The sequence below is a fragment of the Rhinatrema bivittatum genome, chromosome 5, assembly GCF_901001135.1.
Source record: "Rhinatrema bivittatum chromosome 5, aRhiBiv1.1, whole genome shotgun sequence".
Classification (NCBI taxonomy): Eukaryota; Metazoa; Chordata; class Amphibia; order Gymnophiona; family Rhinatrematidae; genus Rhinatrema; species Rhinatrema bivittatum.
Window position 1 is genome coordinate 270,983,458 of NC_042619.1, and position 27,791 is coordinate 271,011,248.

The following is a 27,791-nucleotide window of genomic DNA, read 5'->3' on the forward strand; positions in this document are numbered from 1 at the left end:
TCCATGAGTTGTCGGAGGATAAAATTTATGCCGGCCCCGGAGTCTACCAATCCAGGGTGTGAAATTCTTGAGTGTCCAAATGGATGGAGACAGGCATAGTTAATGGAGGAGAGGGTGTGGTCAGGCCTAGGAGAAGTCCTCTAGCAGATCCTAGGCCTGGGAGTTTCCCGGACGGAGTGGATCGGAGGGTACCGCGTGACCCGGTTGACTGCAATACATGCAGAGACCAGACTTCTGGCGAAGCTGCTTCTCCTTTGAGGATAGATGACTACGGCCCATTTGCATCAGTTCCTCTTCCTCGGTGCTTTGGGTGGTAGCGGTCTGAGTGGACGATGTTGGACGAATGCATGGAGCACCCAAAGCCATCCTCTTGGCCCCTCTGACCTCTTGTAATCACTCACATAGACAGCGGTCGATGCAATCGGCGAGATCTATAAGGGAGTCCAACGTGCTGCTAATTTGTCCTTGATATGCGGACTCAGACCTTCGAGGAATATGGCAGGCAGGCAGCCCAGGTCCCAGTGCAGTTCGGAGGTAAGGGTTCTAAACTCGATGACATAGTCAGTCAGTGATCTGGAACCTTATTGCAGATGTAGGAGTGTAGACCCGGAGATAGCCTTTCGACCTGGGTCGTCGAAATCAGAGCAAAAGAGGGCGAGGAAGCCCGGCAAGCCATTGAGGATCGGATCCGTTCACTCCCAAAGAGGTGACACCCAGGCCAATGCCTTCCCATCCAGGAGGGATAAAGTGCACGTAGTTTTGGAAACTACATCAGGGAAGTTTGCAGGCTGTAAGGAAAAGTGCATGTTGCACTGGTTCAAGAAGACCCAACATAACAAGGGGTCACTTGTGAAACGAGGAGGTGCTGGCAAGGGCATTGGAGGCTGGAAGGGTGATGCATGTGAAGCTGTATTAGGCTTGGCAGGCGATGGGACAGAGTCCAGCAGATTGCTCAGTTTATTTATGGCACTAGCCAAAGTCTCTAAAATCTTTTGCTGTTCTGTAATTTGCTGGGCCAGGCCAAGGATGGTCTGAATTGCCGAGACCTGTGCCAGGTCCATGGACTTGACAATCTGTTAGGATTTGTAGGTGTGTGGGTCCTGGGCTGAGATGAGAGATGGTACCGCCCATGGGGAGGAGCCCCATGAGCCTCACCATCGGGAGGCGAGGTCTCAGCTGACGTCAGACACAGCTCAAGTATTAGAGTCTTTCTTAAAGAGAGAGGGTAGCAATTCCCACGGAAGTGTACTTTCTTAAGAATATCGTGGACCAACATTTCCAGAAAATCATTAAAGGGATTGAAGAACTAAAGTATTACCACTAGACTCACCCTCTTCCAACTTAAATGAAATGGACATAGACATTTTCTTCACAAACTTTTACAATTGTGGTCCACAGGCTGACCCCATGAACCGCCATCCTCACCTTCTTTTTCAGGCCTGCTGTGCCACATTCCAGCACAGAGAAACCTCTTTGGCACACCACTCCACTGCCTGTAATGCACGTGGCAAGACACCTCTAGCAACACCTTCATGGCAAGACGCTGCCAATGACCCCTGTACAATGTAGCTTTCTTAGGTGCATGCATCTCCAGACTGAATTTAAAGGGACTGCGGTGGGAAACCCCATCCCCATTGCCCCTATTGATGACGTCAGCCTAAGGCCTTTTAAAAAGGCAATGCTACTGTCACAATTGGCCTCGGCAACAGGTCTGTCAGCTTTATTAAGTAGTGTGAATTGCCTACACATCCTGTCTTCGGTTCCTGTATCTTCAGCATCTTGTTTTTCTTTCTTCAGTTTCAGTGTTCCTTGTCTTCATCCTTCAGTTCCTGTGGTCATGTCTTCAGTTCCTCAGTTCTTAAGTTCTTCTACGTCTTTTCGTCTGGCCGCCTGCTCTACTTCTTGCCTTCCTGCCCTGTCTATCTATCCCACCTTTCCCTTTAGATGGATACCTGGTATTAGCCATTGCCTGCCTCCTGGGCATCCCTGAATGCCACCTGCCACTGACTACAACCTGTCACTGGATATGCCTGGCCTCACTCCTCTCTACACCACCTACATCGATTAATCTTTTCACAATCCACAGAGGCTCCTCCTAAGACCTGCCAGTCCTGGTACCCAAAGGCTCAACCCAAGGTGAACAAAGGCTGGTAAAGGCGAAGCTTCAGTTTGGCCTCTGCCTTATCTGGGTCCACATGCCGACGGTAGGGGCCTGCAGAGCTCCTCCCTGTGGGTTGTGTCAACCCTGCCTTAACCCAATGGTCCATGAACACATCACAAACTCAGCAAAACAGAGGTTCTCCAGTGGAGACTTTTACCTTTCCTGTGGAGAAGAGCTATGTGAAGGGAGATCTGTAGACTCTTACTGGTCAGAGTAGTTCTCAGATGTATAACCACAACCCCAAGAATGCTTAGACTCCAAGTAAGAATAAGGGGTCAGAGTTATCCGAGTCTGTACCTGGCTAGCAGATAAGGCCTCTGTGACATTTCCTTTTGACTGCTGGAGTCTAGTCTCCAATAAATCCCTGCACCTTGGTGAGACATCTTGTCCCAGTGTGTTAGAGATTGACAGTGATGTGGTGGGAATTGAAGCACACACATCTCCAGATTGCGGCATTGATTCTATATTTCCAGGGTCAGCAAGAGTTTCCAGAATTGAATGAATCTCACCCTGTATCAACATTGATGATGTTGAAACACTGAAATTAGCCAGACTGCAAGTCACCCTTCCTAGATCTTTCTATTCTCCTCAAATATTTCTATTGTCAAAATGGCATGGGGTGCAAGAAGAGTGGTCACATGTGATGGCTGCACCATGAGCACCTGTAAACAGAAGCAAAACCTCAGTGTGCTGTGGGTAAGTGGCTCTCTTTGCAGGGATGCTTCAGAAGACATACAGCTGCAGTCAGTATTTCCTTGCTCCCAATATCATGCATCAGTGTTGATACTTCTTCACCTTTGCTTGATGAGTTGATGTCGAATCCCCCTGATGCTGTTACCAATGAAGCAGAACCCTTCACTTTCATTGCTGTCAGAGCAGCTAGATGATCTGTCTCCTTCACCTTTACCAATTCTTCACTTCAATGAAGATTGATCTTCTTTTGATGTTGATGCACCAGCCGAGTAGTCCGAGTCTTTTCAATTTCAATGCCTGTGATGCCAATGTCTATAAATCAATTTCTCCATGTGCTCAAAGTGGGTCTGACATCCTCTAGGAGTCTTCTTGAAACAAGAAGCTGCAACCAGAGATATCATGTCCATCCCCTCAGGCAAACCCAGATATTGTGTGGATCTGTAGTGGACATCACTGTCTTTATGTCAAAAACAATATCCAAGCATCCGAGCTGCAAGGATAGTGGGGCAAAGAAGAAGCTTTATGGGCCATCCTAAAAAAGGATGATGGGGCATCCGTTTTTTTATTGGAGTGGTTTACAGACCTCCAAATCAAATGGAAGTACTAGAAAGAGATCTGGTTGAAGACATCCAAAAGATGGGGAAGAAGGGAGAAGTGGTGATTATTGGAGATTTTAATCTGCCGGATGTGGATTGGAGAATCCCTACTGTGGAATCTAACAGTAGTAGAGAGATAGTGGATACCCTGCAAGGGCTCTGTTCAAACAAATGGTAATGGAGTCTACGAGGGAGGGAGCTATACTCGATTTAGTGCTCACTAATGGAGATAATGTCTCTGACGTCCAGGCGGGCACTCACCTCAGCAACAGTGATCATCAAACGGTATGGTTTCATATCACTAATAGAATACGGAGAAGTCGCACAATGACGTTTTGTGTTTCAAAAACATAGACTGTTGAAATGGGAAAGTACCTGGAGAAAGAACTAGAAGGCTGGGAGAAAACAAGAGATGTGAAACAACAGTGGGACAAACTAAAAGGAGCAATTACCGAAGCGACTAATATATATGCTAGAAAAGTAAAGAAATGCAAGAAAAGAATGAAACCTATCTGCTTCACAAAGAAGGTGGCTGATAAGATAAAAGAACAGCATTTAAGAAAGATAAAGGATCCCAAAGTGAGGATCACAAGGAAGACTATCTGGTGGAACTGAGGGAGATGAAGAAAGTAATCAAGAAAGCGAAAATCCAAGCAGAAGAAAGGATTGCCAAAGAGGTAAAGCGCGGTGACAAAACATTTTTCAAATACATCAGTGAAAGGAGAAAAGTCCAAAGTGATACACTGAAATTGAAAGGTGAAAAGGATCAATGGGTGGAGACAGATGAAGAAATGGCAGAAATATTAAACAAATACTTCAGTTCGGTGTTCACTAAAGAAGACCCGGAGAAGGACCATCGTTAGTTAACAAGAAACTGGAGGGGAGTGGAATGGATGAAACTCCGTTTACAGAAGAGAATGTATGGGAAGAGCTAGGTAAACTAAAGGTGGTCAAAGCCATGGGGCCTGAGGAGGTTTATCCTAGGATAAGAACATAAGAACATGCCATACTGGGTCAGACCAAGGGTCCATCAAGCCTAGCATCCTGTTTCCAACAGTGGCCAATCCAGGCCATAAGAACCTGGCAAGTACCCAAAAACTAAGTCTATTCCATGTTACCGTTGCTAGTAGAGATGTGAATCGTGTGATCGATCGTCTTAACGATCGATTTCAGCTGGGAGGGGGAGGGAATCGGATCGTCGCAGTTTGGGTTTTTTAAATATCGTGTAAATCGTGTAAATCGAAAACCGGCACACTAAAACATCCCTAAAACCCACCCCGACCCTTTAAAATAAATCCCCCACCCTCCCGAACCCTCCCAAAATGCCTTAAATTACCTGGGGTCCAGTGGGGGGGGGGAGGGGAAGGGGAGGGCGGGAAAACCGGCACACTAAAACAACCCTAAAACCCACCCCGACCCTTTAAAATAAATCCCCCACCCTCCCGAACCCCCCCAAAATGCCTTAAATTACCTGGGGTCCAGAGGAAGGGTCCCGGTGTGATCTTTTATTCTCGGACCTCCGTGCGTTGTAGAAATAGCGCCGGCGCTACCTTTGCCCTGTCATATGACAGGGCAAAGGTAGCGCCGGCGCCATTTTGTTTTTTTGTCCCCCGACAGCAGGAGCGTAGGAGATCGCTCCCGGACCCCCGCTGGACCCCCAGGGACTTTTGGCCAGCTTGGGGGGGCCTCCTGACCCCCACAAGACTTGCCAAAAGTCCAGCGGGGATCCGGAACGACCTCCTGCAGTCGAATCGTGTTGCCGTACGGCTGGCGCCATTTTGCGGAAAAACGATTCGTGTGCAGGAAGTCGTTCCCGGACCCCCGCTGGACTTTTGGCAAGTCTTGTGGGGGTCAGGAGGCCCCCCCAAGCTGGCCAAAAGTCCCTGGGGGTCCAGCGGGGGTCCGGGAGCGATCTCCTACGCTCCTGACGTCGGGGGACAAAAAAACAAAATGGCGCCGGCGCTACCTTTGACCTGTCATATGACAGGTCAAAGGTAGCGCCGGCGCCATTTCTACAACGAACGGAGGTCCAAGAGTAAAAGATCACACCGGGACCCTTCCTCTGGACCCCAGGTAATTTAAGGCATTTTGGGGGGGTTCGGGAGGGTGGGGGATTTATTTTAAAGGATCGGGGTGGGTTTTAGGGTTGTTTTAGTGTGCCGGTTTTCCCGCCCTCCCCCTTCCCCTTCCCCCGATTTACAATTTTTTGACGATAAATCGGGGGAATTGTTATTGTATCACGGCTCTAATGATTTTTGACGATTTAAAATATATCGGACGATATTTTAAATCGTCAAAAAACGATTCACATCCCTAGTTGCTAGTAATAGCAGTGGCTATTTTCCAAGTCAACTTAATTAATAGCAGGTAATGGACTTCTCCTCCAAGAATGTATCCAATCCTTTTTTAAACCCAGCTATACTAACTGCACTAACCACATCCTCTGGCAACAAATTCCAGAGTTTAATTGTGTGTTGAGTGAAAAAGAACTTTTCTCGATTAGTTTTAAATGTGCCACATGCTAACTTCATGGAGTGCCCCCTAGTCTTTCTATTATCCGAAAGAGTAAATAACTGATTCACATCTACCCATTCTAGACCTCTCATGATTTTAAACATCTCTATCATATCCCCCCTCAGCCATCTCTTCTCCAAGCTAAAAAGTTCTAACCTCTTTAGTCTTTCCTCATAGGGGAGCTGTTCCATTCCCCTTATCATTTTGGTAGCCAACTATCCCATGACGTTTTACTTTTCCTAGAAGCCTCTCATGAGGAACTTTGTCAAACATCTTCTGAAATTCCAAGTATACTACATCTACCGGTTCACCTTTATCCACATGTTTATTAACTCCTTCAAAAAAGTGAAGCAGATTTGTGAGGCAAGACTTGCCTTGGGTAAAGCCATGCTGACTTTGTTCCATTAAACCATGTCTTTCTATATGTTCTGTGATTTTGATGTTTAGAACACTTTCCACTATTTTTCCTGGTACTGAAGTCAGGCTAACTGGTCTATAGTTTCCCGGATCGCCCCTGGAGCCCTTTTTAAATATTGGGGTTACATTTGCTATCCTCCAGTCTTCAGGTACAATGGATGATTTTAATGATAGGTTACAAATTTTTACTAATAGGTCTGAAATTTCATTTTTTAGTTCTTTCAGAACTCTGGGGTGTATACCATCCAGTCCAGGTGATTTACTACTCTTTAGTTTGTCAATCAAGTCTACCACATCTTCTAGGTTCACCGTGATTTGATTCAGTCCCTCTGAATCATTACCCATGAAAACCTTCGCCAGTACGGGTACCTCCCCAACATCCTCTTCAGTAAACATCGAAGCAAAGAAATAATTTAATCTTTCCGCGATGGCCTTATCTTCTCTAAGTGCCCCTTTAACCCCTCGATCATCTAGTGGTCCAACTGACTCCCTCACAGGCTTTCTCCTTCGGATATATTTTAAAAAGTTTTTACTGTGAGTTTTTGCCTCTACAGCCAACTTCTTTTCAAATTCTCTCTTAGCCTGTCCTATCAATGTCTTACATTTAACTTGCCAACGTTTACGCATTATCCTATTTTCTTCTGTTGGATCCTTCTTCCAACTTTTGAATGACGATCTTTTGGCTAAAATAGCTTCTATTACCTCCCCTTTTAACCATGCCGGTAATCGTTTTGCCTTCTTTCCACCTTTCTTAATGTGTGGAATTCATCTGGACTGTGCTTCTAGAATGGTATTTTTTAACAATGACCATGCCTCTTGCACACTTTTTACTTTTGTAGCTGCTCCTTTCAGTTTTTTCTAACAATTTTTCTCATTTTATCAAAATTTCCTTTTTGAAAGTTTAGCACGAGAGCCATGGATTTGCATACTGTTTCTCTTCCAGTCATTAATTCAAATTTGATCACATTATAATCATTATTGCCAAGCGGCACCACCACCGTTACCTCTCTCACCAAATCCTGTGCTCCACTGAGAATTAGATCTAAAATTGCTCCCTCTCTCGTCGATTCCTGAACCAATTGCTCCATAAAGCTATCATTTATTCCATCCAGGAATATTATCTCTCTAGCGTGTCCCGATGATACATTTACCCAGTCAATATTGGGGTAATTGAAGTCTCCCATTATTACCGCACTACCAATTTGGTTAGTTTCTCTAATTTTTCTTAGCATTTCACTGTCCGTCTCACCATCTTGACCAGGTGGATGATAGTATACTCCTATCACTATAGTCTTCCCCGACACATAAGGGATTTCTACCCATAAAGATTCAATTATGCATTTGGTCTCATGCAGGATGTTTAACCTGTTGGACTCTATGCCACCCCAGACATAAAACGCCACACCGCCTCCTGGGTGCTCCTCTCTGTCATTGCGATATAATTTGTACCCCGGTATAGCACTGTCCCATTGGTTGTCCTCCTTCCACTATGTCTCTGAGATGCCAATTAAGTCTATGTCATCATTCACTACTATACATTCTAATTCTCCCATCTTCTTAGACTTGTGGCATTAGCATACAAACATTTCAAAATTTGTTTTTTATTTGTATTTTCATTCTGCTTTTTAATTGATAGGGATAAGTTAGAATTTTTTAGCTCAGGTGAGTTTTTAGTTACAGGCACTTGGACTACTTTTCTTATTATTGGAACTCACTTTCGGGATGCCCTCATTCTAATGCATCATTAGTATCTTTTGAAGATACCTCTCTCTGAACCATGCACTGCTGAGCAACTGTCGGCTTTCCCCTTTGTTCTAGTTTAAAAGCTGCTCTATCTCCTTTTTAAAGGTTAGCGTCAGCAGTCTGGTTCTACCCTGGTTAAGATGGAGCTCATCCCTTCGGAAGAGACTCCCCCTTCCCCAAAAAGTTCCCCAGTTCCTAACAAAACTGAATCCCTCTTCCTTGCACCATCGTCTCATCCACGCATTGAGACTCCGGAGCTCTGCCTGCCTCTGATGACCTGCGCGTGGAACAGGGAGCATTTCAGAGAATGCTACCCTGGAGGTTCTGGATTTAGGCTTTCTACCTAAGAGCCTAAATTTGGCTTCCGGAACCTCCCTCCCACATTTTCCTATGTCATTGGTGCCCACATGTACCACAACAGCCGTCTCCTCCCCAGCACTGTCTGAAATCCTATCTAGGTGACACGTGAGGTCCATCACTTTCGCACCAGGTAGGCATGTTACCAGGCGATCCTCATGCTCACCAGCCACCCAGCTATCTACATTCCTAATAATCGAATCACCAACTATGACGGCCGACCTAACCCTTCCCTCCTGGGCAGTAGGCCTTGGGGAGATATCCTTGGTGCGAAAGGACAATGCATCCCCTATAGAGCAGGTCCTTGCTACAGGATCCTTTCCTGCTACATCCGGTTGATGCTTTCCAATCATGAGACCTTCTTCCTCCAAGGCAGCACCAGGGCTGCCAGTCTGAAGTTGGGACTTGGCTACTATGTCCCTGAAGGTCTCATCTATATACCTCTCTGTCTGCCTCAGCTCTTCCAGGTCTGCCACTCTAGCCTCCAGAGATCTGACTCATTCTCTGAGAGCCAGGAGCTCTTTGCATCGCATGCACATGTACAACTGGCGGGTAAAAAATCATACATGTGACACTCGATGCAAAAGACTGGGAAGCCCCCCTCTTGCTGCTGGACTGCTGCCTTCATCTCAATTTTGTTCAGTTCCTAGTTAAGTTTTAGGTTGCTATGGGAGTATGAATCTGTCTAATTAATGTCCTTTAAATGTATTAGTGAATTCACTATATGTCTGGTAGTGGCCTACAAGGGACTGATCAAACTCTCAATAAAGTTTTTGTTGTTTTTTGTTTTTTTGTTTTGTTTTTTTTGTGAAAGTGGCACCTGCCTATAAAGGATGAGCTAGGGGTGGGTGGGCGAGGGGTGGGAGGGTTGGGAAATCCAAACAGTCTAACCTCAGTTAGTCAGCCAGAGTGACTCACTGCTCTCTTGATTATCAAATGTTGGTACCTAATCAAACCAAATCACACTATCTCAACACCTTTCCAAGGATACTGTGGGAGTTTAGAGACGTGCTGGCGGCTCCGCTGTGTGACCTGTTCAATAGATCCCTGGAAACGGGAGTGGTGCCGATTGATTGGAGAAGAGTGATGGTAATCCCACTTCACAAGAGTGGGAGCAGAGAGGAGGCTGGAAACTACAGGCCGGTTAGCCTTACCTCGATGGTGGGAAAAGTATTGGAGTTGCTGCTGAAGGAAATAATAGTGAACTATCTATAAACAGCAGAATTGATGGACCAGAGGCAGCATGGTTTCACCAAGGGAAGGTCCAGTCAGATAAATCTGATCGACTTTTTTGATTGGGTGACTAAGGAAATGGATCGAGGAAGAGCGCTTGATGTCATCTACTTGGATTTTAGCAAGGCTTTTTATACGGTCCCGCACAGGAGGCTTGTGAATAAAACGAGAAGCTTGGGTGTGAGTGCCAAGGTGGTGGCCTGGATAGCAAACTGGTTGAAGGACAGAAGACAATGTGTGATGGTAAATGGAACTTACTCTAAAGAAAGTGGTGATGAGCAGAGTGCCGCAAGGGTTGGTGTTGGGACCAGTCCTGTTCAATATCTTTGTGAGCAACATCGTGGACGGGATAGAAGGTAAGGTTTGTCTACTTGCGGATGATACTAAGATCTGCAACATGGTGGACATGCCGGAAAGAGTGGAGAGAATGAGACGGAATTTAAGGAAGCTGGAAGACTGTTCAAAGTTATGGCAGCTGAGATTCAATGCCAAGAAGTGCAGAGTCATGGATATGGGGTGTGGAAATCCGAAATAAATGTATTCAATGGGGGGTGAAGGGCTGATGTGCACGGAGCAGGAGAGAGACCTTTGGGTGTTAGTATCTAATGATTTGAAGTCGGCAAAACAATGTGACAAGGCAATAGCTAATGCCAGAAGAATGCTGGGCTGCATAGAGAGAGGAATATCGAGTAAGAAAAGGGAAGTAATTATCCCCTTGTACAGGTCCTTGGTAAGGCCTCACCTGGAGTACTGTGCTCAGTTCTGGAGACTGTATCTCCGAAGGGACAGAGACAGGATGGAGGCGGTCCAGAGAAGGGCAACCAAAAAGGTAGATGGTCTTCATCGAATGACTTATGAGAAGAGATTGAAGAATCTAAATATGTATACCCTGGAGGAAAGGAGGAGCAGGGGTGTTATGATACAGACATTCAGATACTTGAAAGGTTTTAATGATCCAAAGTCAACGACAAACCTTTTCCGCTGGAAAAAAAAATCAACAGAACCAGGGGTCACGATTTAAAACTCCAGGGAGGAAGATTCAGAACCAATGTCAGGAAGTATTTCTTCACGGAGAGAGTGGTGGATGCCTGGAACACTGTTCCGGAGGAAGTAGGAAGTGGTGAAGACCAAAACTGTGAAGGATTTCAAAGGGACGTGGGATAAACACTGTGGATCCATAAAGCCTGAAGGATGGGAATGAAGAGAAGAGGTATGGGGGTGGCTTGTGGGAATGATGGCCACTACCTGGTAATTAATGCCCTTATTCAATAAATGTTCACACAGTTAATGCGACTCCAACATTGCTCTATGCTTCAACGGCAAGATGAAATGTGGAAAAGGGGATTTGCATTCAGGCAACAACCAACAAGGTAACATAGTCTGGGTAAACAAATAAGCTTGGGAGTAGCTTGCTTGTTGGCAGCGGCTACCCCCCCAAAACACTTTCAATGCATATCCAGTGTAGATCTCTGCTTCAACGGCAGGGGGGAATGAAGATAAGAGGATTTACATTCAGACAACAACCAACAAGGATTGAATTGCACAGTCTAAGTAAACAAATAAGCGTGGGAGTAGCTTGTTTGTTGCGGTGGTTACTACCCTGAACCAATTAAGCCTGTTACTTCACTTGAAAAGTATATCCAGCGCAGCTCACTGCTTCAGCGTAAGGGGGAATGAAGAAAAGAGGATTTATATTCAGACAACAACCAACAAGGACTGAATTGCACAGTCTAGGTAAACAAATAAGCATGGGAGTAGCTTGCTTATTGCAGCTGTTACTACCCCTAACAAATTAAGCCTGATACTTCACTTTGAATGCATCCAGCGCAGCTCACTGCTTCAAAGGCAGGGGGAATGAAGAAATAGGATTTACATCCAGATAACATCTAACAAGACATTGATCTGAGCAGTATGAGTATACAAAGATTGGGGTAACTTGCTCGATATGACGGTTACTACCCTCAAACATTAAGCCTTATACTTCATTTTGATGCAGCTCCAACACTGCTCTCTGCATCAATGGAGGGGGTGGAAGGAAATTAGAATCAAAAAAGTTACCAATAAGGGCCCTGAACTCAGTGGTCGGAGTAACAGATAAGTATGAGAAAATAAGTGTGAAAGCTTGCTGGGCAGACTGGATGGGCCTATTGGTCTTTTTCTGCCGTCATTTCTGTTTCTATGTTTCTATCATGTATCTGCACTGGAGGAATTCACTGAAGATGCTCTCCTTTGGTTCTCCTTTGATGAAATCAAAAGAATCAATTGCAGCAAAATGAAAAGGGCCATCTAAGCTTTTAGGATTGCTAGGCCTTAAGCAGAGCTAACACAAAAAAATTTAAGAAAAATTTAACATGTCAAAAAGCATGATTAAAGATTAAAATAGGCAAAGAGAGAGCATCTTCTATAGAAAAATGACAACTGAAGCTACAAAGGCATAGAAAAAGAAAGAGAGACTAGTGATTCACTCCATGGAGATGACAACAACCATTGGCTATACGGAAAATGAAGCCGAAGGTAGGTCCACACACACACCACAGACATGAGAAATCTCACACATACTCAGTAGAACATTTTTAAAAGTACAGTACTGAGATTGAGAAAAACAATGGGCTGGACTCCATTGGCAGATATTTCCCATATATGATAGTATCCTGCTTGCCCTCAGAGAACTATAGTATGAAAGAATACTATTTAAACTGTTTTATAAATCAATAGGAACAATTTTTGAAATTTTGTTTCCAAAGGTGTCAACACACAATTTTCCCTATCATCTTATGAGACTGTAATTCCACAGAAGATAACATCAAATATGAGTGATGAACTGGTAACGTATCTTGTAATTAAGAGAGATTTATCTTGGAATCATTATATCTGCGTATACCATTTCAATTATACCACTCTGTTTCATACATTTCCTTCCTTTTTCACAAGTATATATGCCCAACAGTACCATATTCACTTTGCATTGAGACACCACAAAATGAATCTTATTAAGTTATAGATTTGAAAGTGCTCAAACAATTCAGTCTTTATATCGATCCATAATAACTCCTGGCACTAAAGGCATAAGAAACTGCAGATTCCATCAGTAGTGGATGATGCAAGTTGTAAAATGGACAAGTCCTTCATTTGTACAATTCCCACCTCTCCCCTGCTCCCCACGCCATCAAAAAAGTATAACTTGGGCGAGCAAGCTGGGAGGTAAGCACCCCCCCCCCCCCCACCAGGGGGGCATGAACAATCCTAAAGGAAGGCACGTTGGTTGTCCAATTAGGGAACAAAAAAAATGGCTACATTGTTGAGTCTCGTTACTGTGAAGGTACTGCAAGCTCTGGAGGGAGGGAGCTGCAAGAGTATAGTGACATCGTTGCTTAGCCATGCATCTCTTTTGGTGGGTTGGGGAGAGAAGCTTGCTGTGATGGGTTTGGACAGGGAGCTCTGTTGCAAAACTGGACATAGCCCAGGAAGAGCTGCCACCCTCAGCCCAGGAGGAGTTCCTGCTGCTTCTAGTTCTCTACCCAGGGAGAGAGCACAGCTGTTGCCCACCTGAGGGAAAAGACATTTTAAGGTAGGGTAGGGGAATGGGCAAAGAGGTAAAAGAGAATGAAGCAATAGGGGTAGGAGAATAAAGGCAAAAAATGTAAAAAAAAATAAATAAATAAAGTTAAATAAGTAAAACATAAAATTAAAAAAAATGAGAAAACTAAGAAAATAGAAAAACAGGAAAAATTAGTGAAAACAGGAAAAAACAAAAACAAAAAGAAAAAAAGTTGGGCAGGGTGGGATAGAATTTTTCTCCTAAAAATGTTTGCTGGCATCTAAGTTTTTTGAAAAACCATTGTAGGTGTGTGGTCTGTCTGGGTGTGGAGTGTGTGTCTTGTTTGTCTGGTGTGCTGTGGTCTTCATGTTTGTTCTATGTTCTGTGTGTGTTGTGGTCTGTCTGCCTGTATGTGTCTCTTTGGCTGGATGTGGTGTCTGCCTGTGTTTCTCTCGCTGACTGGATGTAGTGTTTCTGTATAGATGTGGTATCTCTTGTGTCTCTGTGCTTGTCTGAGTATTGAGTTTCTCTCTCTTTGTGGGATGTCTATATCTGGCAGTGGGTTCTCTTTGTCTCTTTGTGTCTGGATTTGGGGTAGCTATGTCTGTGTCTATGTGTGGATATCTGTCTATGTCCTTCGAGCCTCCATTTCACTTTGTCTTTCGATCTGGGAGTGGGATGTTGGTGTCTGTTTGGGGATATATGAGGTATCTGTTTTTCCCTGTGTCTGTCTGGGTGTGGGTGTCTCTGCCTCTCTGTGTGTATGTGTGTGTGCTTTCTCTACATGAAGAGAAACAAAGGGAGAGTTTTGAGCCTCTGGCTGGTGATGTGGCTGCCTGGTAGATACCATGTGTGTGTGTGTATATATTAGGGATGTGAATCGTTTTTTGACGATTTAAAATATCGTCCGATATATTTTAAATCGTCAAAAATCGTTAGAAGCGATATTTAATAGGAATTCCACCGATTTATCCTCAAAAATTGTAAATCGGGGGAAGGGGGAGGGCGGGAAAACCGGCACACTAAAACATCCCTAAAACCCACCCCGACCCTTTAAAATAAATCCCCCACCCTCCCGAACCCCCCCCAAAATGGCGCTACCTTTGCCAAAGGTAGCGCCAGCGCCATTTTCTATCAACGCACTCGTGGCCCGAGAGTGGAAGATCACAACGGGACCCCCCCACTGGACCCCAGGTAATTTAAGACATTTTGGGGGGGTTCGGGAGGGTGGGGGATTTATTTTAAAGGGTCAGGGTGGGTTTTAGCGATGTTTTAGTGTGCCGGTTTTCCCGCCCTCCCCCGATTTACGATTTACACGATATTTTAAAAAACAAAACCGCGACGATCCGATTCCCTCCCCCCCCCCAGCCGAAATCGATCATTAAGACGATCGATCACACGATACACATCTCTAGTGTATATATATAACAGTATAATAACTCATCTTGGGGGGCCCCAATCAATTGCATGAATGTAAGGGGGGCCACAACTCAATACTTTTGCTCACCCCAGTGAAAACTCATCTGAGACAGATGCCTAAAATGTTAAGAAAGGACTCTCCTACATTGTTCACATCTAACTAGGCTTTATCTGCGATATCCTTTACTGTTTTTTAGCAACTAATTTGTCTTGAAAATCATTCATAGTTGCAAACTGACATTTCTTACAGAGTAAATTTAATGGCATTGACAACTATAGAGTTAAAATGATGATTTTGGTAATATTAGCTGTTGATTCTTTTGGTTTCTCTTTTGCTTTTGGATACTTGAGAAGATGGTGTCATATGCCATTAAGATGCAAGGAAAAGAGCACATTATCCACCTGAAAAAGGAGTAAGTCCATGATTTTGCTTTTTACCCATCAGGTCTCTTTTAAAGATCTGTAGCTTTTTATAAGCACTAAGGTAGCAGCACTTTCTGGAGTCTTATCAAAAATTATCTGTAGCCCCCATCCTGTTCAGCTGTTGGGCACAGCAAAAACAGCCAATTTTAAAAGGCCTGCGCGCGTAAAAATAGTGGGTTACATGCGTGGCTGGGCCCTGTGCGCACTGTGCACATTTTACAAAGGGCTCGGCCTTGCGCATAATCCCCATTAAACGCAAAAGTACCGGGCCAAGTAAAAGGGGCGGGCTGGGGGGGCATGGTCTGGATGGGGAGGGCAGGGCTGGGGCGGGACAGTGCCATTATAGCAGGAGCAGTAAGTATTAAAATAAAAAGTTAGGGGCTAGGTAGAGTTAGGTTAGGGGTCAGGGAGGAGAGGGGAAGAGGGAGGGTTAGGGAACTGGGAAAGGCCTACCTGCATCGCAATCACATATTTTTTAAATATCCCCCCATTGCACGCGTGACAGATACCCGCCCGCACATGTGCACGCCAATTATAAAATTAGTGTGCGCATTTGTGCGCGGAAATCATATTTTATAATATACATGCAGCGATGTGCGCATGTTATAAAATCAGTGTGTCCATGTGCACGCATCAGGAACTGCACGCACATGGACGCATGTGTGCACTTTTTAAAATCCACCTTCAAGAGTGTAACCTTAAAAACAAGTGCGCATATACCTACATATGCAGATATGTGGATGCACGCACACAGGCACATGTATTCTCCCAGGACAAGCAGGATGGTAGTCCTCACATGTGGGTGACATCATCAGACGGAGCCCTGACACGGAACACTTTTGTCAAAGTTTCTAGAACTTTGACTGGCACACTGAGCATGCCCAGCATGCCATAATGCCTGTGGCCACAGGAGTCTCCCTTCAGTTTCTTTTTTTCCGCGCTGCAGTTTGCCTCGCAGGTTAGGAGCTCTGTGAGATTTCTCTCACCGTTTTTGCTCACGGAAAAACTTGAAGTTTTACTTCTTAAAAGTTCCCTAACAGGGGTCTCCCATCACGCTTCGTGTTCCTCCAATGCTCGGTGAGTGCTTTCCCATGTCTCCGGTCGCTTCCTGCTATCTTACCACTCGGTTCCCAAAGGCCACAGACTGTTTCACGCCCTTTTTATTATGGCGACCAGGTTTAGAAAGTGTCCAGAGTGTCTGCGAACAATGCCCATCTCGGTCCCTCACACCGCATGTGTACTGTGTCTGGGCTTCTTGCACAATGTCCTTCGGTGTCCAGAATGCGCCCAAATGACTCCAAAAGGCAAATGTGCCCGTCTGGATAAGATGGAGACTCTCTTCAAATCAATAACTCCATCGACTTCCGCACAATCATCACCGGCGAGTAAGGGTCCTTCCACCGACAAGCCTTTCCGGGAACGACAGGGAGACAGTGATTGTCCGTCACTGATGCCATCCAGGGCATTGGTAGCATCATCCTCAGTGCTGGGGAAGGACCGGACCGAGCACCAAGGGAAACATTGCCACCGGCACCAAAGCGATTCCACTCCCGGTGCCGGCACCGACATCGCAGCGGCGTCTATGGCCATCGAGCCACCTGCAAAGAAGGCCCAGGCAGAGGAGCCCCCATCCTCTTCTGCACCTGAGACCTCGAGGTGTTCCCCACCATTATCGGTGCCGGTACTGTGCCTCCACAAACTCCTGTAGAAGAGCCAGTAATGCCGAGCCTGCCTCCCCCTGTAGCTGCGCTATCCACACCAGCTTTTATGGAGGAACTGGACATCCTTGTCCGCCAGGCAGTCCTCGCCTTCTGGAATCTACAACCACTATCGATGCCGGCCCTCATACCGGCACCAACCCCAGAACCATCGATATTTGCACCACTACTGGACCGACTTGATACCCTCATTGGTGCTTTCCTGACTCAGCCCATTCCATCGGCACCGAGTTGGCCATCGAGACCTCCACAGCTCCCGATACCCATTCTGGGCTCCTCGGAGGACAACGACACTGCTTCCAGTCTGACTCCAGCTCCAGGTCCATCGATGCCGGAACTGCTTTCTGGTCCATCGGGGCTCTTGGGACCTAAACTTCCACCGTTCCCCTCGATGCCATCGATTCCATCAAAGCCTCCATCGATGCCAATATACCCTCCATCGAAGCCATCAATGCCTCCATCGATGCCCACACGTCCTGGAGTTTTGGACATTCTCCCTCCTTCCGGATCTCGACATGAGACTCCCTAGGAGGATAAGAACATAAAAAATTGCCATGCTGGGTCCGACAAAGGGTCCATCAAGCCCAGCATCCTGTTTCCAAAGAGGCCAAACCAGGCCAAAAGAACCTGGCAATTACTCAAACACTAAGAAGATCCCATGCTACTGATGCAATTAATAGCAGTGGCTATTCCCTAAGTAAACTTGATTAATAGCCATTAATGGACTTCTCCTCCAAGAACTTATCCAAACCTTTTTTGAACCCAGCTACACTAACTGCACTAACCACATCCTCTGGCAACAAATTCCAGAGCTTTATTGTGCGTTGAGTGAAAAAGAATTTTCTCCGGTTAGTCTTAAATGTGCTACTTGCTAACTTCATGGAATGCCCCCTAGTCCTTCTATTATTCAAAAGTGTAAATAACCGAGTCATATCTACTCGTTCAAGACCTCTCATGATCTTAAAGACCTCTATCATATCCCCCTCAGCCGTCTCTTCTCCAAGCTGAACAGCCCTAACCTCTTCAGCCTTTCCTCGTAGGGGAGCTGTTCCATCCCCTTTATCATTTTGGTTACCCTTCTCTGTACCTTCTCCATCGCAACTATATTTTTTTGAGATGCGCGACCAGAATTGTACACAGTATTCAAGGTGCAGTCTCACCATGGAGCGATATAGAGGCATTATGACATTTTCCGTTCTATTAAGCATTCCCTTCCTAATAATTCCTAACATTCTATTTGCTTTTTTGACTGCTGCAGCACACTGAGCTGACGATTTTAAAGTATTATCCACTATGATGCCTAGATCTTTTTCCTGGGTGATAGTTCCTAATATGGAACCTAACATCGTGTAACTACAGTAAGGGTTATTTTTCCCTATATGCAATACCTTGCACTTGTTCACATTAAATTTCATCTGCCATTTGGATGCCCAATCTTCCAGTCTTGCAAGGTCCTCCTGTAATATATCACAGTCTGCTTGTGATTTAACTACTCTGAATAATTTTGTATCACCGCAAATTTGATAACCTCACTCGTCGAATTCCTTTTCAGATCATTTATATATATATTGAAAAGCACCGGTCCAATTACAAATTCCTGAGGCACTCCACTCTTTACCCTTTTCTACTGAGAAAATTGACCATTTAATCCTACTCTCTGTTTCCTGTCCTGCGAAAGGACATCGCCTCCTATCCCATGACTTTTTAGTTTTCGTAGAAGCCTCTCATGAGGGACCTTGTGAAACGCCTTCTGAAAATCCAAATACACTACATCTACTGGTTCACCTTTATCCACATGTTTATTAACCCCTTCAAAAAAATGAAGATTTGTTAGGCAAGACTTCCCTTGGGTAAATCCATGTTGACTGTGTTCCATTAAATCATGTCTTTCTATTGCTCTACGATTTTGATCTTGAGAATAGTTTCCACTATTTTTCCCGGCACTGAAATCAGGCTCACTGGTCTATTGTTACCTGGATTACCCCTGGAGCCTTTTTTTAAATATTGGGGTTACATTGTCCACCCTCCAGTCTTCAGGTACAATGGATGATTTTAATGATAGGTTACAAAATTTAACTAATAGATCAGAAATTTCATTTTTGAGTTCCTTCAGTACCCTAGGATGCATACCATCCGGTCCAGGTGATTTGCTACTCTTTAGTTTGTCAATCTGTAGTAACATCTTCCAGGTTCATAGTGATTTCATTCCGTTCGTCTGACTCATCAACCCTGAAAACCATCTCCGATGTGGATACCGATACCTCTACATCAGAGGATTTACTCTCAGAGCCTTCTCCTCCAGAGGAAAGACAGCGCTCTCCTCCTGAGGACCTTTCCTTTGCCAGTTTCATCAAGGAAATGTCTGAAACCATCCTCTTCAACCTGGTGATGGAGGAGGACACACGACATAAGACCTTGGAGGTTCTACAATTTGTTGATGCCCCCAAGGAAATCATGGCAATTCCAGTACATGAAGTCCTGTTGGATCTCCTACACTGCCTATGAAGCATCCTGGCACTGTTCCTCTAGTAAATAAGAAAACAGATGTGACATATTTAGTCCAACATGCCCCAGGGTTTCAAAAACCGCAGCTACCTCATCAATCTGTAGTTGGGAAATCTGCACAGAAAAAGGCAAAGCGATTGCGTCCACATTCCTCAGCTCCCCCTGGTAAGGACCAGAAGTTCTTGGATGGACTGGGTCAGAAAATTTTCCAAGGCTCCATGTTGGTGTCCTGTAGAGCCGCCTACCAACTATATATGATCCAGTACCAAAGAAATCTTTGGAAACAGGTCCAAGACCTCGCAGACTCATTGCCTTAGCTACAACAAGAAACCCTGACTGCCGTTATCCACAAGGGCCTTGAGGCAGGAAAGTATGAAGTAAGAGCAGCATATGACTCCTTTGAGACTGCTTCCCATTTGTCAGCTACAGGAATCAGTGCTAGAAGATGGGCTTGACTAAAGGCTTCTGACTTAAGACCTGAAGACCAAGACACACTTGCCGATCTCCCGTGCACTGGAGACAATCTCTTTGGGGATAAGATACAAGATGCAGTAACTCAGTTGAAAGACCACCATGAGACCCTGCGTCAATTGTCCTGTAAAAGCATGAGAAGGTACCCCAGAAGACCATTCTATTGGTCATGCAAGTACTACCCTCCTGCATCTAGAGTGAGACCAGCCAGAGTACCTCAAAGGGGTCATACACGCCAGCCCAAAGCTCCCAGAGCTCTGCCAGCCCCTCAAGCAGGTCCAGTCTCCGGATTTCGATGCGTTTACAGAGAACAATGGCCACTCATCCAGAAACCCAAACCCAGAAATACCCGTAGGAGGCTGATTGCACCACTTCCAACACAATTGGTGCCTCGTAACAACAGATCAGTGGGTAATATCCAACATAGCCCAGGGATACCATTTAAACTTCCTCACAGTACCCCCGGACTCTCCACCCAATCCACTGTGGGCTCTAAAAGACCACATATTGCTTCTAGAGTCAGAACTTTTCATCCTTCTGCGAACCAGGGCTGTAGAAACCGTCCCCCTGGTGCAGAGAGGCACAGGGTTCTACTCATGTTACTTTCTGATTCCAAAAAAATTGGGCAGTCTCCGCCCCATCCTAGACATCCACAATCTCAACAAATTTCTTCAAAAAGAAAAATTCAGGATGGTGTCTCTTGGCATCATGCTTCCCTTACTACAGCAAGGAAATTGGTTTTGTTCTCTGGACCTTCAAGATGCCTATGCACATATTGTCATATCCCCACATCACCGCAAATACTGCGCTTCACAGTAGGTCACAGAAACTTTCAGTACCGAGTTCTGCCATTCAGTCTGGCCTCAGCGCCTTGAGTGTTCACAAAATGCCTAGCAGTGGCTGCTGCACATCTACGCAGAAGCACCATACACGTGTTTCCTTACCTGGACGACTGGCTAATAAAGAGTCGATCCAAGCAGGGAGCTCTCAACTCTCTAAAGCTCACTATGGATCTTCTACACTTGCTAGGATTTCTGATAAATTACCAAAAATCCCACTTGAATCCATCTCACCTCCTTACCTTCATCAGCGCAGATTTGGACACCACAGTCAAAAAGGCCTTCTTGCCCAACAATCGCGCAGACATACTCTCCAAAATGGCTACATCTCTGTGCACATACAAAACAACCTCAGCCCATCAATTCCTCACGTTGCTGGGCCACATGGCTTCCACGGTCCACTTCACTCCGATGGCCAGGCTAGCCATGAGAGTAACTCAAAGGACTTTGAAATTTCAATGGCTCCAAGCCACTCAACCTCTTTCATCCAGGATTCATGTAACTGATCAGCTCCGCCTGTCGCTTCTCTGGTGGACAAACAAGGCCAACTTGCTGGTAGGTCTACACTTTCAGCAACCAGTTCCTCAAGTGACATTAACCATGGACGCATCCAATTTGAGTTGGGGAGCTCATGTGAACAACCTTCAAACTCAGGGTACTTGGACACAACTCGCACAGTTTCAAATCAACTTCCTAGAGCTCCAAGCCATAAGTTATTTATTTTATTTATTTATTTATTTAAAGGCTTTTATATACCGATGTTCATGTACTGGTACATATCGCGTCGGTTTACAGAGAACAAAAAGTTAGAAATTACATTGAACATGTGGATACAAATAACAAGGCGAACTTCATAACCATAACATAAATAATAACCATAAATAATAATAGATGACAAATTATAAATTATAGATTACATCTAACAAGTTATGATTATAAATTTATAATCATAACTTTAAATAATATTATTATTATTATTTAAAGTTATATTATTATTATTTAAACATAAAAATAATAATAGATGACAAATTATAAATTATAGATTACATCTAACAAGTTATGATTATAAATTATAAACAAGTTATGATCTAACAAGTTATAATTATAAATTATAGATTACATCATAACAAGTTATGCTCTATGGGGCGGATTTTAAGAGCCCTGCTCGCGTAAATCCGCCCGGATTTACGCGAGCAGGGCCCTGCGCGCCGGTAAGCCTATTTTACATAGGCCTACCGGCGCGCGCAGACCCCGGGACTCGCGTACGTCCTGGGGTTTTCGGAGGGGGGCGTGTCGGGGGGCGGGCCCGAACAGCGCAGCGTTTTCGGGGCGTGTCGGGAGCGTTCCGGGGGCGGGCCCGGGGGCGTGGCTACGGCCCGGGACGGCCCGGGGGCGTGGCCGCGCCCTCCGGACCCGCCCCCAGATCGCGTCCCGGCGCGCTAGCGGCCCGCTGGCGCGCGGGGATTTACGTCTCCCTCCGGGAGGCGTAAATCCCCCAACAAAGGTAAGGGGGGGTTTAGACAGGGCCGGGCGGGTGGGTTAGGTAGGGGAAGGGAGGGGAAGGTGAGGGGAGGGCAAAAGAAAGTTCCCTCCGAGGCCGCTCCGATTTCGGAGCGGCCTTGGAGGGAACGGGGGTAGGCAGCGCGGCTCGGCGTGCGCCGGCTATACAAAATCGATAGCCTTGCGCGTGCCGATCCAGGATTTTAGTGGATACGCGCGGCTCCGCGCGTATCTACTAAAATCCAGCGTACTTTTGCTTGAGTCTGATGCGCAAGCAAAAGTAGGCTGTTCGCGCTCCTTTTAAAATCCGCCCCTATATGCGTTCAAGGATTGTCTTTCCAACAAGACAGACAGACAACACAGCTGAAATGTGGTATTTGAACAAACAGGGAGGAACAGGCTCTTATCTGCTTTGCCAGGAAGCTGCGCAGATCTGGGCCTGGGCTCTTGCACACTCCATGCATCTCCGGGCCACTTATCTGGCAAGCATACAGAACGTAGTAGCAGATCGCCTCAGTTGAAGTTTCCATCCCCATGAGTAGTCTCTGGATCCCTGTGAAGAGAGCAAAATCTTCCGACGCTGGGGTCAACCAACCATTGACCTCTTTGCATCCGAACTGAATCACAAAGTGGACAGATTCTGCTCCCTGCATAGGCAGTAAGACATATTAGCCATGGTCGCCTTCGCTCGCCCCTGGAACACAGGCCACCTATGCTCATATCCTCCGATACCACTAATAGCCAAAACTCCTGTGAAGTTACAGCAGGACAGGGGAACAATGATACTCATAGCCCCGTACTGGCCTCAACAAGTATGGTTTCCCATGCTTCTCGACCTCTCCATCCGAGAACCAATTGGCCTGGGCACAGTGCCCAATCTCATAACTCAGAACTAAAGCATGTTACGCCACCTGAAACTTCAGATCCTATCCCTCACAGCCTGGATGTTGAAAGCCTGATCCTTCAACTGCTCAACCTTTCAACTAGGGTCTGTCAGGTGCTTCCACACGAAAATCCTATCTTTCTAAGTGGAAAAGATTTACCATGTGCACGCAAAAAGGTATCTACCCCTTTTCCTGCCCCACTCCATCTCTGTTAGACTATCTCTGGCACCTTTCAGACTCTGGTCTCCAGACTTCCTCAGTACGAGTACACCTCAGTGCCATCTCAGAATACCACAAGGATGTAGGGGATGCCCCGATAACAGTGCAACCCCTTGTGAGTCGGTTTATGAGGGGCCTTTTACAACTTAAGCCCCCTCTACGGCCACCAGTTACCGAATGGGACCTAAACATAGTACTTACAAGGCTCATGCGTTTCCCGTTTGAGCCTTTGCACTCCTGTGGTGTTAAATTCCTTACATGGAAAGTTCTTTTCCTAGTAGCCATTACATCTGCTCGAAGGTCAGTGAGTTACAAGCACTTGTCACATACTCACCCTATACAAGATTCCTCCATGACCGAGTGGTGCTCTGTACTCATCCTAAATTCTTTCCCAAGGTGATAACGGACATTCACCTGAATCAATCTAGAGTCTTGCCCTCCTTTTTCCCAAGACTTCACTCTCACCAGGGCGAGAGAGTTTTACACCTTGGACTGTAAACATGCACTTGCATTTTACGTAGACCGCACTGCAATCCATAGGAAATCCATCCAACTCTTTGTTTCTTTCGATAAAAACAAACTTGGAGATGAAGTGGGCAAACAAACTCTCTCTCAATGGCTAGCAGACTGTATTGAATTTGCTATGAGAAAGCAGGCCTTCCTCTTCAGGGACGAGTGAAGGCACACTCAGTAAGAGCCATGGCAATGTCAGTAGCACACTATTGTTCAGTACCGATTGCTGAGATCTGTAAAGCTGCATTATGGAGCTCTCTACACACATTTGCAACACATTACTGCCTGGACAAAGAAGGACGTCAAGACTCTGCCTTTGGCCAATCCATCTTGAAGAACTTATTTCCAGTGTAATCCCAACTCCATCCACATCCACCTGCTGTGATTTTCAGGATGCCTCATTTTTCCCAACAGTACATCAGTTTTTGTGCCTGTTGCACAAGTTGTACGCTGTTGGTCCAAACAAATATGAGTCAGCTTGTAGCTTGCTAATCACCCACATGTGAGGACTACCATCCTGTTTGTTCTGGGAGAAAACAGAAAGCAGGTGTTCTTCCAGGACAGCAGGATGTAGTCCTCACGAAACCCAACTGCCACCTCGCGGAGTTGGGTCCGAAGCCGTTTTATTATTTTATTTTTTGCTCGCACCTTTTGCTACAAACGAGACTGAAGGGAGACCCCTGTGGCCACAGGGATTATGGCATGCTGGGCATGCTCAGTCTGCCAGTCAAAGTTCTAGAAACTTTGACAAAAGTGTTCCGTGACAGGGCTCCGTCTGATGACATCACCCACATGTGAGGACTACATCCTGCTGTCCTGGGAGAATACCTGTTACAGGTAAGCAATTCTGCTTTCTATATCATGCGTGCAATTGTGCACAAAAGATATAAATACTTGCAAATCTACCCAACAAAATATCCGCGTATCTAAAAGACACGTGATATGTAATTTTCAACATAACTGGATAAGTACCATTTTAACACTTATCCGCCTATCTTACTTAGCTGGATAAGTAGCGGTTTTCATACTTAGCCAACTAAGTGGCAGCAAGGCTGCCACTTACTTGGAGAACTCCAAAAATAATTATTAACCCCCATATGTATTATTAAAACATGACAAATCTGTTTCCAAAAAGCTTTTGCAAAAACCATCTAAACAATAGGGATGTGAATCGTGTGCCCGATCGTTTTAATGATCGGGTTCGGCTGGAGGGAGAAAAAAATCTGATCGGTAGAGATGTGAATTGGAATCGGTTCCGATTCCAATTCACATCGCTAATTTTTTTTAGTGATGCCCAAGCCGATAAAAAAAAAAACCCCACCCGACCCTTTAAAATTGACCCCTTAGCTTCCCCCACCCTCCCAAACCCCCCCAAAACTTTTTACAAATACCTGGTGATCTAGCGGAAGTCCCGGGAGCGACCTCCCGTTCTCAGGCCATCGGCTGCGCTAATAAAAATGGCGCCGATGGCCCTTTGCCCTTACCATGTGACAGGGTATCCGTGCCATTGGCTGGCCCCTGTCACATGGTAGGAGCACTGGATGGCCGGCGCCATCTTTAAAAATGGCGCACCCTGAGGTTCCTGAGGTTCCTGAGGGCGGGAACCTCAGGGTGCGTCTCCCCTTGATGATATCACTAGCCGTGGACTCTCAAGCACTATTATGGTCTGGCTCTAATCGACTTGGCAACGAGTTCTCTCTTTGCTGAATCCTGCTTTTCTCACTACGGACATTGGTTCCTAGTTCCTGTTCTTCCAGGCGTGAGACACTCTCGGGTACCTGCTCCTCGGCAGTCCTGCTCCTGTCTCTGTCTATCTGCTCCTCGGAGGGCCCTGCACCTCGGACACTGTTTGCCTTTTTCCCCGCTTCTCGGGGTTGCTACAGGTACTATTCCTTCCATGAGACTTTACTTCAGTGTACCCCACTCTGCGGACTATTGCTGGACTACTTTTCCAATGAAACTCTACTTTGGTGTACCCTGATCTGCGGACCATTGCTGGACCACTTATCCCGTGTGACTCAACTACGTTGTACCCCCGCTCTGCAGACCATTGCTGTTCTACTATGCCTTGTGGAGACCAACGTAGGTGTACCCCGCCCCTGCGGGCCACTGCCTCACCCTCTGCTTCGTGGAGACCCAGCGCTGGTGTACCCCGCTCTGCGGGCCATAGCCATCACTTGTGACTAGCCACGCTCCCCCGCTCCTAGGGGTAGCATTTGTGAACTTGGGACTGTACTGCGCTCCCCTGCTCCTCGGGGCAGCGCCCTGCATACTGCTGTCACTACATTCAATTCCCCACTCCTCGGGACAGCGTCCTGCCTACCCCGTGACTGTACTGCACTCCCCCGCTCCTCGGGGTGGTGTTCTCCTGCACTGCCAGAGACCCCTGGGCTTCCCCGTGTCCCAAGTAAGTCCATGTCATTCCCTCTGTGCTAACTCTCTCTGTGGCTCCACCCCCTTTGGTCACCCTCGCAAGCACTTCTCTATATCTTGCTTGCATTCCCCGCTACTCAGGGCCTGTCCCATGCTCCACCACTAGGGGGACCTATCTGGCTACCACATCCATACCCCAGTCTCCTGCTTTCCCACTATTCGCTGGGCTGTGTCACCTGTAGCTCAGACCTCGACTCCCGACAGTGAGGCTCAGTGGGGCTCCTCTCCATGTATCTGGCAGAGGTTTCGGCGCTCCAGGCCATTCCTGGCCTGGCGCAACAAATTTCTGAACAACAAAAATTCTTGGAAACTCTGGCTGCAGCCATAGATAACCTGAGTAATCGGTTGGACTCTGCCTCGAAGTCTGCCAAACCTAATCCTGCTTCACAGTACGCCGATCCTCCGGCCTACTGTGCCCTTGCCGGGGTCCCCCCCCTCCCACACACACACATTTCTCAGGAGACACTCTTATGTGCAGAGGTTTCCTGAATCAGTTAATATGCACTTTTGCCTACAACCTGCATATTTCCCAGATGTGATCACCAAGAAGACTTATTTCCTGTCACTCCTGGAAGGTAAGGCCTTGGCCTGGGCATCACCTCTCTGGGAGCAAGCTGACCCAGTTCTTTGAGATCTGTCTGGCTTTCTCACCCTATTTCTCTCCGTCTTTGACGATCCAGGTTGGAAAACCATATACGGGTCATCCCTTCTTCATCTCCAACAAGGCTCCAGGTCTTTGACCAATTACGTCATTGAGTTCAGGACCCTTTCGTCTGAACTTCATTGGAATTTGGATTGCCTACGGGCTATCTTGTTCGAAGGCCTAAGCCCGCGGATCAAAGACGAACTAGCAGTCCTGGAACTTCCCTAATCCCTGGATTCTCTGATAGACTTCATCGATCGCATCGATCGCCGCCTTCAAGAACTCTCTCAAGAGGCTGGAGTATCCAGAAGGATGGCACTGAACGCCCCCCGAATTCAACGTATGCCTTCTAAGCCCAACACCGCTCAGAATAAAGAAGGGGAAGAACCTATGCAGATGGGTCGAAGTAGGCTTTCTCCAAAAGAAAAACGCAGTCATCAACAATCAGGGCTCTGATTGGCCAACCCAGACATGCCATATCTTCATGCCCCATCTGTCCAGGAAACTCCCAGGCCTAGGTTCTGCTGAAGGATTACTCCTAGGCCTGACTTCACCCTCTCTTCCATTAACTTTGCCAGTTTCCATAAAGCTTGATGCTCAAGAGTTTCATATACTGGCTTTGGTGGGCTCAGGGGCCGGTGGGAACTTTATTCTGAGGCAAGTTGTGGAACATCTACGAATCCAAAGCATCTACTCCCCAGTGCCCTTACTACTTTCCTCCATTCATGGCAAACCTCTTTCAGGCAAGGTTACTCACTCCACGGTCCCTATCCAGCTCCGTACCGGTTCTCTACATGTAGAGACCATATCCTTCCTCGTGCTGGATAAAGCTATACACCCCATGGTCCTGGGCCTGCTGTGGTTAAAGCTGCATACCCTGCAGTTTGATTGGGTCACACTATAACTATCTCAATGGGTGACTCTTGCCACAACAAATGCTTGGAGGTTGTATCACCAGTACCTTGCCTAACC

General features: G+C 46.2%; 1 protein-coding gene across 1 annotated transcript in view; it reads left to right on the top strand.

The window, feature by feature from the left end:
* LOC115092429 (disintegrin and metalloproteinase domain-containing protein 9-like) overlaps positions 1–27,791 on the top strand; it is a 402,794-nt gene that overhangs the window by 36,063 nt on the left and 338,940 nt on the right. Inside the window, exons 3-4 of the mRNA XM_029603262.1 lie at positions 12,459–12,538; positions 15,026–15,084. Coding sequence (XP_029459122.1) covers positions 12,459–12,538; positions 15,026–15,084 — 139 coding nt within the window. The remainder of the gene's footprint in view (positions 1–12,458; positions 12,539–15,025; positions 15,085–27,791) is intronic.